Here is a 13,326-nt window from a genome sequence, read left to right on the forward strand (position 1 = left end):
TCTTAAACTGGTTGGGAGAGGTACAGTTTTTAACATAATTGGGAAGGTCATTCCACATTCGAGGTCTCTTGATTTGTAAAGCATTTCTAGTTTGACTAAGTCGTACTCTTGGAATATCAAATAGGTATTTGTTTCTGGTGTGGTGCTCATGGGATCTGTTACAACCTTCTAGGAAGCTTTTAAGGTCAGGATTGACATTACAGTGCAGCGTTTTATATATATAAAATACACATGAGAGTATGTGCAGGGACTTAATATCTAACATATTCAGAGATTTGAGTAAGGGGTCCATATATACTGCCCGGTTGCCTGAAATGCTATATAGGCCTACTATAGTGGCTTTAGGTATTGTATGCACTAGCTCTATCTATAAATCCAACATTATGTTTGTAAATCAACTATGTATGTATGAAAAAAAATGACTAATACGTTCGGCGAATGACTTTGACTTCAACTTCACTTTGACTTCGTTCATGTCATCGTATTTTCCGTAATATATAAAGGTTATGACAATGCAATTATATTATTGTGTGCAAATAAGTTTGAAATTTCATGTACCCTAAAAATATTAAAATAAAGAATAAGAATAATTAAATAATTGTTGTAGTAAATTGTCACACGTTCATCATACGCAAACGAACACACAGTTTGGAGCGTCAGTACAAGACCGCCGCCATTTTAAAACACGGCTTCGAATGTAAGTAATGTTTTTCTCGTACTAACACTGTGTTATACAATAGATTTGGTCTTGAATTCACAAATTTAGTTGTTACATCTGACAGAGTATGTTAGACGGTGTAATGCTGGTCCATGTTAACGTATTTGTGGGCTTGGTTGGTTTAAATGTGGAGGCGAGGCCTGGCAGTGCTGGTGTATGTGGAGGCGAGGCGAGGCCTGGCAGTGCTGGTGTATGTGGAGGCGAGGCCTGGCTGTGCTGGTGAGTATGTGGAGGCGAGGCCTGGCAGTGCTGGTGTATGTGGAGGCGAGGCCTGGCTGTGCTAGTGTGTATGTGGAGGCGAGGCCTGGCTGTGCTAGTGTGTATGTGGAGGCGAGGCCTGGCAGTGCTGGTGTATGTGGAGGCGAGGCCTGGCTGTGCTAGTGTGTATGTGGAGGCGAGGCCTGGCAGTGCTGGTGTATGTGGAGGCGAGGCCTGGCTGTGCTAGTGTGTATGTGGAGGCGAGGCCTGGCTGTGCTAGTGTGTATGTGGAGGCGAGGCATGTACAACACTCCCCAATAGGAAGAAAACCCACTGGGTTCTAGGCTAGGTTAGGCTTATCTGTAATAATTGAATTAAGCCTAGCAAAGCCTAGAACCTAGTTCAGTAATTTAAAAAATGTTGTAACTTGAAAAATGCCATTCAATACATTACACAATTTAAATATTTTCAGGCAATCAACACAACCCTCATGTTGGCTAACCCTCTCTCATGTTGGTCAATAATTTAATTATTTTTTTATGGAGTAATCTTTGCTGTTGAAATGTAGTCTTTTTGAGACTACATTTCAAATGTAGTGTGTGTGGAGGCGTGTATGTTAGGTATTACCTAATATACACGGTGTAATATATCTATCTGTGTGAAATAGATTAAATCCATTTATTTGATATTCAGCTAATAGTTCTGTATTTTCTACATTCATCCATGTTTTGGTAAGTGCAATAATATGTATTGTTTCATTGCAGATTAGAGATTCAAGATAGTTCTAGATTTCCGAAGTACTGAAACGCGCGCCATACAGGCTTGGTGGATCTAGGTGCAAGGTAAAATTATTTACATTTACTTTTGTATTTATGTTTTGTATTTATATGCATATATGCATTTATATGCATTATTCTATAGAATAATAGATCTCGTAATAATTTTGCAAAAATAGTGGCATTTACTATTTTTAAAAGATTATTAAAAAATTTACTGATATGGTGCATTCGGAAGGGCGAAGAGGGAGAACGGCCTGTTGACATAGCTCGGGTGCAGGGGGGGGGGGTTGTGTAAAAGCCTGGTTTGTGCCTCGGAGAGGCTATGGGATCCAGTAAGTTCAGTAGAACTTCGGTTTCAACCCTTTTACCCTGTTGTAGCTCAGTCGATTAAGGCAGTGTCTGGGATGCTCCCGGACGCAGGTTCGAATCCTCGTCACGGCCCTTGTGGATTTGTTCATTTGATGCATCACGTTATTGTGATCTGTGTGTGTAATTCTTCACTTGCTACAGCAACAGGAATGTGTGTGTATGTATTTGTGTTGTTGAATATGACCGAAAGTGTAAGATTAATGATTCTAACACAAATCGTCTGAATATTTGTTTTTCTTCACTGTCGAGAGTAGTTAAAAAAATTTACTCGAGTTTATTTTCACACTTTATTTATGGTCCTTAAGTCCCTCTCCTTAATGCTGCTGCTGTTTCTCGCATCTTTGCATCGCTTGTATGTTTGGGGGTTTGGCCTCTTGCTATATATTGATTCCATTTGTGTGTGTTTGGGTCTCAGGCCCTCTCGCAATTTCTGTTGAACAAACCCCTTTTCCTAGTTCTGCATCTCTCCTTTGGTACAAATTTTGTTGTGCTTTTATCATATATTTCACAAAACTTGACATACATTTCATTTACTTCATGTCCTATCAGCAAGTGTTTGTCAAATTCTTTAAGAAAAGTTTATCATCCTGATTGCAGATCTCTAGCGATATTATGTCAACTTCTTGTGGATTCGCAATCATTATTTAATTTACCTTTAGGTGTTCTTTCACCAGCACAGCAACACTGTACCTCTCCCAACCAGTTTAAGATAAAAACTAAGTACTAACTAATTAACTCAATGTAACCTACCTTACCCCCAAAATGACAACCCATGTCTTCTATTTTAAACAATGCTGTTTTGTTGACCAAATTGTATTTTTGTTTTTTTCTGCAATGTTTCCCCCCCCCCCACCACTCTACCACCACATTGAGTTTAGTAGCTCTGTGCACGTCAGGTGCTGTTTAATATACAGACCTACTCCTCCATTTGACCTAGTTTCTCTATCACATCTATATCACTTTGTGCTTTAGCCCTGGTGGAGCTTGGTCCACCAGGCTGTTGTTTGGAGTGGCCCGCAGATCCACATACAGTCTGCATATGATATACAGTCTGTTGATCAATTAAACTACAGTAGTTAGTTTTTATCATCCGAATGCACCAATATGTGTTCATTCTTCCCAGATGAAGGAACTAGGTAATATTCATCATCTGAATGCACCATCTGATGCTTTAACACACTCATGATACACGAGAGGTTTAAAAAACTTTTAAAACTTTTAAAACTTTTTGACCTATGTATTTAAAAGCAATTCTAAAGTTAAAAAGTGTAGCATAGGCCCCTCGCAGAATGTTCTTAATATGATCCTCAGGTTATAGTTTTCTATCTAAAACCACCCCTAGATCTCTTTCTTGATCAGAATTCTTTATAGATCTCAGTGGCTCGATCATAGAAACTGCTCTAAATCCTTGTTGGCCTGGATTGTGGAGGTCATTGGTCTCTATAAAACTAGTAATCTGACTCCTGATCACTCTCAAATAATTTTATTATGTGGGATGTTAGTGCAACTGGTCTATAATTCTTTGCCAATGCTTGTGTTGTGTTGTGTTGTTTTGGTAGTGATGTGCAATGTGTTGTTTTGGTAGTGATTCGTCCAGTTCTGGTAGTAGTGCGGTTGTTGTGTAGTGTAGTACTTGTGTGCTTGTTAATGACTTGTATTCCAGTCTTGTGGGTATCTCCTTTCCCCTACGGGCCAACTGCTTTGTTCTTACCTAGCATTTTGCTTTGTTTGGGTATGAATGTTTGTGTGCCGTATATTTTGCAAAATTTGCCATATATCTCATTATTTACTCCTCTGCCTAGCAACAAGTCTGTCTAATTATACTCATTAACTGTTTTTCAAAGTTCCCCATAGTGTCCTTTATTGAAATCGAGTTCATGAACCGTTTCAATGTTCTTATTTTCTTCTAGATTATATCTTAAAGTATATTTAAATGTTATTGTTATTATTGTTATTAAATGTTATTGTGACATTGCATTGCAATTGAGCTATGTTGTTTACCATACCGTTCATTTCGTGAGTATAAGTATAGATGCCACACTTGTGACAGGTAAAACCATGCCTTTTTTGAAAAACAGCACCGTCTGTTGCACGTAAGAGCAACCCACACTATATTATGTTGCGATATTATTTCAATATTTCCGATTGTATTGATAATTTGAATTTTCATAGATTTCAATTTATTTTCATTTCGATTTAATAATTTTGTGTGACATTGCATTGAAATTGAGCTGTGTTGTTTACCATACTGTTCATTTCATGAGTATAGTTTATTTTTTTCATTTCATTTTTTTAGCTGTTCTTATTTTTCAGTGATGGGAATATCAGATCATTTGATGTTCCCAATTTTCTGATGGAAGCATCAGACCATTATAGAATGCATCGGATGAGGTAGTTTGGAATGGTGGGGAGGACGAGAGGGGGGTATGGTGGGGAAGACGAGGGGACAGAGGAGAGGGTAATGGTGGGGAGGACGAGGGGACTGGGGAGTTGGGGATGGTGGGGACAGGGGAATGCTGGGGAGGACAAAGGGACAGGTGAATGGGAGATGGTGGGGGAGGAAGAAGGACAGGGGAGGGGAAAATGGTAAGGAGGACGATGGGACAGGGAAGTGGGAATAGTGGGGATGATGTGGGGACAGGGAAGTGGGAAGGACGAGAGGACTGTGGAATGGGGAATAGCAAAGTGAATTATAATTATATATATTAATTAATTCTTATAAATTTCCAGAAGCCTGTATCAACACCCACACTAATGCAACTGAAAGAGATGTTGAGACAAGTATTGCTGATATGTTGAAGAACGCCCCAAACAAACTCGGTGGAAACAGATACAAGGTAAAGTTTGCCAATTTGCTGTAGTCTAATTCAATTTCTTTTTAGTAATCTTCGAGAACATTTATGCTATGAATAAGATAAAATAATGTAACTGATTTTGATTTATTTACTATTTATTATTTATTTACCGTTATTAGTATAATAGATCTCGTAATAATTTTGCAAAAATAATGGCATTTACTATTTTAAAAAGCTCGGGTGCAGGGGGGGGGGGTTATGTAAAAGCCTGGTTTGTGCCTCGGAGAGGCTATGGGATCCAGTAAGATCGTCCTTCCTTTCCTCCCTAGAATCTGGATGTAGCAGGTGCTCAATTGTCAAAAGTGAAAAATTGGTTTTGTCTTCCGAATGCACCATTTGTGTAAATTTGCTAATAATCTTTTAAAAATAGTAAATGCCATTATTTTTGCAAAATTATTACGAGATCTATTATACTAATAACGGTTTGATAAAATACAGTAGACTGCCTACTGGATAATAGTTCCAGTCCACCTGTAGACAGGGATCTCACATCAGCTTGTATATTATACAAGGATAAGATTTGATAAATTCAGTTATTTGACTGAACACTGGCTCTGTTTAAATCAGAGATTTAAACATACATAGTCTAACCTAGCTCCATAACTAACAGCCATTAGCCATTAGCCATTCATGCACAGCCATCAGCTGGGCCATAGACCGGCAATTTTGCTTTTTTCCCAAGCCGGTCTGTTTTTTTTCGATGCCTCAGTGGCCCATGCATGTCATGTTCACAGAAAATGGTACCATCCGTTTTCTATGTGCGGCGGCTGAGACGCCAGAGACAGAAGGTAAACAAGAGCGTACAGGACGCCCGCCAAGCTTGGTAGCTACTAGTCATGTAATCATATTAAGTATTAAAGTCAGTAACCAAGTCATGACTTTACATCAACCCTACAACCAAGACTTCCTCAGTAACACACAAACACCACATTGGCGACGAGGATGAACTGTGAACGCAGGTATTTGTTCAGTTTCAAACACAAGGGAGAAGCATGCTGCCTGGAGGAGGAAGAGAAGCTGTGAGCGCCATACCCGATGCTGTATGCTAACTGATGCTGTGTGCTAACCAATGCTGTGTGCTAAACGATGCTGTGTGCTAACCGATGCTGTGTGCTACCCAAGCTGTGTGCTACCCAAGCTGTGCTGAAGAAACTGTGTACTGAGGAATCTGCCGACGTTGTGTACGAAACGACGCTTTGATGTGTACAAAACCTGATGTTTTGGTTACGAAACGACGCTTCGTGCTACAAAATTCATCACACTGAATTGACTGCTGTACCAACTGCTGCACCAACTGCTGCACCAACTGCTGTACCAACTGCTGCCGTACCAACTGCTGTACCAACTGCCGTGCCAACTGCTGTGCTGCTGCTGTGAGTAGGAACAACACATGTACACAAGGGCTAGGTAAGAAGTCAGTTGCTGCTATATTGTGCACTGTTGTGAACTTTTGCATTAAAATGCTTGTGTGCTTTGCAAAATTAAAGTAATTACAGTGAATTCTTGACTAACATATTCAGTGCAGTAAGTGTTTAATATTCTGAGGAACATTTAAGTGATAAGTTTACATTTATTCAGTAAAATATGGCAAATATACCTCAGTTTCCTGCATTTGATCCTGACTGTGACCAGACAAACCTGTCACAGAGGTGGGTCAAATGGCTTAAAAAGTTTGAAAATTTGTTGATAGTTTCTGACATCAAAAGTGCTGAAAGAAAGCGTGCCTTTCTACTTCATTATGCAGGTGATAGAGTTTGTGACATCTTTGACACACTGAAAGACACTGGTGGTGCCAAAGATTATGACACTGCCAAAGCCAAACTAACAGAGCATTTCAAACCAAGGCAAAATACTGCTATGGAAATTATGCATTTCAGGAGAGCAAAACAACTCTCCAATGAAACTGTGGATCAATACCACACACGTCTGCAGGGTTTAGCAGCCCATTGTGAGTTTGCTGATGTTGACAAAGAAATCAAACAGCAAATAATTGAAACATGCACATCTACACGTCTCCGTCGAAGAGCTCTAGAACTTGTTGATGATGAAAGTTCTCTTACCAAGATACTGGATATGGCTCGTCGAATGGAAGATGCTGCACGTGATGCTCGTGTCATGGAGTGCAGTGCTAATAACGGTTCTGCCACTGTTACTAACAGTGATGAGGTACGTAAGGTTCAGGGAGGACACCGTGATCAAAGAAGATATCATGGCAAACCTAACAGTAAATTTAGCCGAGAACCACGTCAGAACTGGGGTCAAGGAACAAGGCTCAAGCAGTCACAACGACCCACATCAGAGGGTGTCAACAATAAATGTTACAATTGTGGAGGAGACTACCCGCACCAAGGTAATGTTTGTCCTGCTCAAGGTAAGAAGTGCTATGAGTGTGGAAAACTAGGTCATTTTGGTGCTATGTGTCGTTCCGCACTAAAGAAACCACAGTCAATGAATAAAAGCACTGTACGAGGATCAGGTCATAGGGGTCGAGGTGGTAAACACAATATTGCACCTCATATCCAGAATGTTAATAATATACAAGACAACATTTCATTACAACCAGTCTCAGATGACAGTGAATGTGATTATACTTATGGAGTACAAGCAATCACAGAATGGAATGATCTTCCAAACAACCCAGAGACTATAGTATATATTGCTGGTATTTGTCTCAAAGTTCTCATTGACACTGGATCAAACATTGACACCATTGCTGAGTGCCACTATGAAAAATTTAAAAAACAGTTCCCAAAGCTTGAGAACTATAATGGCAAAGCCACTGCCTATGCTTCAAAGTTAGCCTTGCCAGTGATTGGAACTTTCACTGCAGAGATTAAGTCAAAGAATGCAATGCTCATTACTACATTCCATGTTGTTAGGAATGCAAAGGAGTCTTTACTCAGTTACAAGACTTCAACCAAATTGGGGCTACTTCAGCTTTCTAATGCTGTAGCAGTGGAATCTGCAAACAATGTTGATGGTATTGTTGCTGAATTTTCTGATCGATTTAAATCCATAGGTTGTTATACTGATAGCAAAGTACATCTGCATATCAACCCAGATGTAATTCCAGTTGCCCAACCACATCGCCGACAACCATTCCATACTCGCAAGAAAGTCGATGCCGAACTGGATAGGCTGATCGACCTAGATATCATTGAACCAGTAACAGGCCCAACACCATGGGTAAGCCCAATTGTCACTCCACCAAAGCCGAAGAATCCAGATGAGATACGCATTTGTGTGGACATGCGTGTTCCCAACAAGGCAATAATGCGTGAACGCCATCCTACACCGACTGTAGATGATATGATCTACCGCTTGAATGGTGCAACTATATTCAGCAAGTTAGATTTAAACAAGGGCTATCATCAGCTTGAACTTGATGATGAGAGTCGCTTCATCACAACGTTTACGACACATCGAGGTCTGTATAGGTACAAGCGCCTGAGTTTTGGTATTAACAGTGCTGCCGAGGTATTCCAGCACATCATCAGCCAGGTATTGCAAGACATACCTAATGCTGACAACATGTCTGATGACATCATTGTTTATGGCCGTACCCAAGCTGAACACGACAAAGCTCTTCGTGCAACATTGCAACGCTTACGAGAAAAGAATTTGACGCTAAGCCGAGCAAAGTGTGAGTTCAATCAACATAAAATTGAATTCTTTGGACATGTACTTAGTGACAAAGGTCTGTCTCCAGATCCTAAGAAAGTTGCAGATATCAAGAATGCTGCACCTCCTTCAACGTCCACTGAAGTACATAGTTTTCTGGGAATGGCAAACTACTGTTCTCGCTTCATTCCAGATTTTGCTACCATTACGAAGCCTCTACGTGAGCTCCTGAAGAAAAATGCATCATGGTACTGGAGCGATATCGAGCAAAATGCATTTGATGCTGTGAAAGATGCACTAGTAGAGAATGCGACTGCTGCGTATTTTGATCCATCAATGGACACTGAGTTAACAGTGGATGCTAGTCCTGTTGGATTAGGTGCTGTTTTAGCCCAACACAAACTTGGTCAACCAGATTCCCGAGTAGTAATTGCCTACGCCAGCCGTTCTCTCACAGATGTTGAGCAACGATACAGTCAGACAGAGAAGGAAGCTCTTGCTCTTGTATGGGGCTGTGAACACTTCAATGTGTATCTGCTTGGTGCACCCTTCACCACGATAGTCACTGACCACAAACCGTTGGAGACCATCTTCAATAATCCAAAGTCCAAACCACCAGCTCGCATTGAGAGATGGGCTCTTCGTCTGCAACCATACAACTTTACGGTGAAATACAAGCCGGGTGCAGGCAATCCCGCTGATTACATCAGTCGACATCCTGCCAACAGTTTCACCATCACCAAGCATCAGCAAGTTGCCGAGGAATATGTACACTCTGTAACCTGTGATGCAGTCCCTAAGGCTCTTACTCTTGATGAAATCCGTACTGCAACCCTAGAGGACCCAACTCTGCAAGCAACAGTGGATGCATTGACTAAGAAAAAGTTTCCACGCATCCCACCCTCAGGAGTTGACCAAGATGCATTCAAAGCACTTGAACGCATCCAGACAGAATTAAGTGTTACGCAACAACGCGACACTGTGCTGCGAGGTACTCGTATCGTGATTCCAGCTGTTCTCCAGCAACGTGCTCTGAAGCTTGCACATCAAGGACACCAAGGTCTTGTTAGGACGAAACAGCTGCTACGAGAAAAGGTGTGGTTTCCTGGCATTGATCGTCAAGCAAAGGATATGCATGATGCCTGTGTCCCTTGCCAAGCTGCAGTGGATACTTCAAGACCAACACCTCTACAACCTTCACCACTACCTGCTGCACCATGGACGGAAGTATCGATGGACTTCTGCGGACCACTACCAACTGGAGAGTACTTGATGGTAGTCATTGATGATCACTCACGTTATCCAGAAGTAGAAATCATCAATTCCACATCTGCAAAGGCCGTCATCCCGAAACTCGACAAGATCTTTTCAAACTTTGGCATTCCTGAAGTTGTCAAGACAGACAATGGACCGCCATTCAATGGACAAGACTTCGTCAACTTTTCTGAGCATATTGGATTCAAACACCGCCGTGTGATGCCACTACATCCTTAAGCAAATGGAGAAGTTGAGAGATTCATGCAACCTCTCATGAAAGCGGTACGCTGTGCTCATGCCGAAGGACGATCCTGGAAACAAGCTATGTATGCTTTTCTCAGGAACTACCGTGCAACACCACATGGAACACTGGGCAAGTCGCCTGGCGAACTTTTATTTGGACGTCCTATGAGAATCGCACTACCCGTCATGCCAGCCGAGGTAACGGATAAACGTCTCGCTCAGAAGGATGCACTAGCCAAGGGCAAAATGAAAATTGCTCATGATCAACGTGCAAAGGAACAGTTCATAAAGGTTGGAGACACTGTTCTCGTTAAAAAGAAAAAAGAGGGAAAGTTAGATATGCCGTATGATACAAAACCATATAAAGTGATTAGTGTAAAAGGAACTATGGTAACAGCTAGTAATAGAGATCATAGTATAACACGTAATATGGCTTATTTCAAAGTGATTCCAACTAGTGTAGAAAATGATGAAGTGCAAAGTCGTGCAAAAGAAAAAGAAAAAAATAGTTATAACCCGACAAACAATTCATCAAGGGATGTTATTGCATTTAAGGACTCTCGTCCTAAACGTCATGTTAAACGCCCTACACGATTTGATGATTAATTGTGTTCCTATGTAATGCAAAATATTTACTTGTCATGCTGAACTAAATTTAATATTGTTTGAATAATGCAGATATCTCATTCAATATTTTGTAACTTTGTATTACAGTTTCTTTCATGTTTGTTTAACATTGCATATGTATTTTTAACATTGAAATCCTTTGTGGAAAAGATTAAGTTGTTTAAATTCTTTGTGTGCTTAATTAATGTTAAATGTATGCAGTATCTCTTGATATGGTAATAACTTACTTTGTGTCAATATCTTTGCTTTGTGCTACAAGCATGGTAGACATCCTGTATTCATTCTTTTTAAAGAAAAGGAGGGATGTCATGTTCACAGAAAATGGTACCATCCGTTTTCTATGTGCGGCGGCTGAGACGCCAGAGACAGAAGGTAAACAAGAGCGTACAGGACGCCCGCCAAGCTTGGTAGCTACTAGTCATGTAATCATATTAAGTATTAAAGTCAGTAACCAAGTCATGACTTTACATCAACCCTACAACCAAGACTTCCTCAGTAACACACAAACACCACAATGCACAGGTCCGTTCAAGGGGATTAAATAGCCGTTCTATGGCCCCAGGGTTTGTATTTTATCAAACTCTTATTAGAATAATAGATCTCGTAATAATTTTGCAAAAATAGTAGCATTTACTATTTTAAAAAGCTCGGGTGCAGGGGGGGGGGGGTTATGTAAAAGCCTGGTTTGTGCCTCGGAGAGGCTATGGGATCCAGTAAGATCGTCCTTCCTTTCCTCCCTAGAATCTGGATGTAGCAGGTGCTCAATTGTCAAAAGTGAAAAATTGGTTTTGTCTTCCGAATGCACCATTTCTGTAAATTTGCTAATAATCTTTTAAAAATAGTAAATGCCATTATTTTTGCAAAATTATTACGAGATCTATTATACTAATAACGGTTTGATAAAATACAGTAGACTGCCTACTGGATAATAGTTCCAGTCCACCTGTAGACAGGGATCTCACATCAGCTTGTATATTATACAAGGATAAGATTTGATAAATTCAGTTATTTGACTGAACACTGGCTCTGTTTAAATCAGAGATTTAAACATACATAGTCTAACCTAGCTCCATAACTAACAGCCATTAGCCATTCATGCACAGCCATCAGCTGGGCCATAGACCGGCAATTTTGCTTTTTTCCCAAGCCGGTCTGTTTTTTTTCGATGCCTCAGTGGCCCATGCACAGGTCCGTTCAAGGGGATTAAATAGCCGTTCTATGGCCCCAGGGTTTGTATTTTATCAAACTCTTATTAGAATAATAGATCTCGTAATAATTTTGCAAAAATAGTGGCATTTACTATTTTAAAAAGCTCGGGTGCAGGGGGGGGGGGGGTTATGTAAAAGCCAGGTTTGTGCCTCGGAGAGGCTATGGGATCCAGTAAGATCGTCCTTCCTTTCCTCCCTAGAATCTGGATGTAGCAGGTGCTCAATTGTCAAAAGTGAAAAATTGGTTTTGTCTTCCGAATGCACCATTTGTGTAAATTTGCTAATAATCTTTTAAAAATAGTAAATGCCATTATTTTTGCAAAATTATTACGAGATCTATTATACTAATAACGGTTTGATAAAATACAGTAGACTGCCTACTGGATAATAGTTCCAGTCCACCTGTAGACAGGGATCTCACATCAGCTTGTATATTATACAAGGATAAGATTTGATTTACTTTTGTATTTATATGCATATATGCATTTATATGCATTATTCTCTAGAATAATAGATCTCGTAATAATTTTGCAAAAATAGTGGCATTTACTATTTTAAAAAGCTCGGGTGCAGGGGGGGGGGGTTTGTGTAAAAGCCTGGTTTGTGCCTCGGAGAGGCTATGGGATCCAGTAAGATCGTCCTTCCTTTCCTCCCTAGAATCTGGATGTAGCAGGTGCTCAATTGTCAAAAGTGAAAAATTGGTTTTGTCTTCTGAATGCACCATTTCTGTAAATTTGCTAATAATCTTTTAAAAATAGTAAATGCCATTATTTTTGCAAAATTATTACGAGATCTATTATACTAATAACGGTTTGATAAAATACAGTAGACTGCCTACTGGTTTTACCTGTAATAAGGTTTGATACAGATGATTATGATTATGGTTTTGGCATAATGGAATACATGATGAAGGAATTATCAAAATTGACATTTTTATCAGGGGATATCCTGAATATTGTCAAAATGACGGAAACCCATATGTCAAAAACACATGGAGATATACCAATCCTGGAAGACATTCTTCCATCCCCACTTGAAACTGTTGAGCAGGTGGAAAGTCTGTCACATGAGCTAAAAGTTAACAGTGAATATAAAAAGAGTATGGTAAGTGTTGCTTAATTCTTTTAGCCTGAGTATGGTAAGTGTTGCTGAATTTTTTTAGCCTTGTACATATGTCTTTTGATTAGTTTTTTTGCAGATGAAGGAAGGTGGGGTGGCACATAATTGATTGTTCAGTGTTATGTTTAAGGTACAAATAAAACAAAAGCAAAAGTTACTCAAATTCGTTGATTTTTGTAATAGTTAAGAAGGAAAATATTTTAATGCTATTTATTTAATACAGTTGGAAATTAGAAAATCTAATGTTGAGATTGAAAGATATATATTATTCTCTATTACCTTACAGCTTATGCATTATTTTAACAGGTCCAGACGCTGTCTCAAATGGGCGG

General features: G+C 39.9%; 1 protein-coding gene across 1 annotated transcript in view; it reads left to right on the top strand.

Annotated features, from left to right (window-relative positions):
* The first annotated feature begins 1,453 nt into the window (after positions 1-1,453).
* The window catches only part of LOC138355106 (uncharacterized), a 13,590-nt gene continuing 1,717 nt past the window's right edge, over positions 1,454-13,326 (top strand). The window contains exons 1-3 of the mRNA XM_069309798.1: positions 1,454-1,758; positions 4,795-4,901; positions 13,301-13,326. The exon at positions 13,301-13,326 is cut by the window's right edge and continues 134 nt beyond it. Coding sequence (XP_069165899.1) covers positions 4,857-4,901; positions 13,301-13,326 — 71 coding nt within the window. The 5' untranslated portion in view covers positions 1,454-1,758; positions 4,795-4,856. The remainder of the gene's footprint in view (positions 1,759-4,794; positions 4,902-13,300) is intronic.

Source organism: Procambarus clarkii, chromosome 66 (genome assembly GCF_040958095.1).
Source record: "Procambarus clarkii isolate CNS0578487 chromosome 66, FALCON_Pclarkii_2.0, whole genome shotgun sequence".
NCBI lineage: Eukaryota > Metazoa > Arthropoda > Malacostraca > Decapoda > Cambaridae > Procambarus > Procambarus clarkii.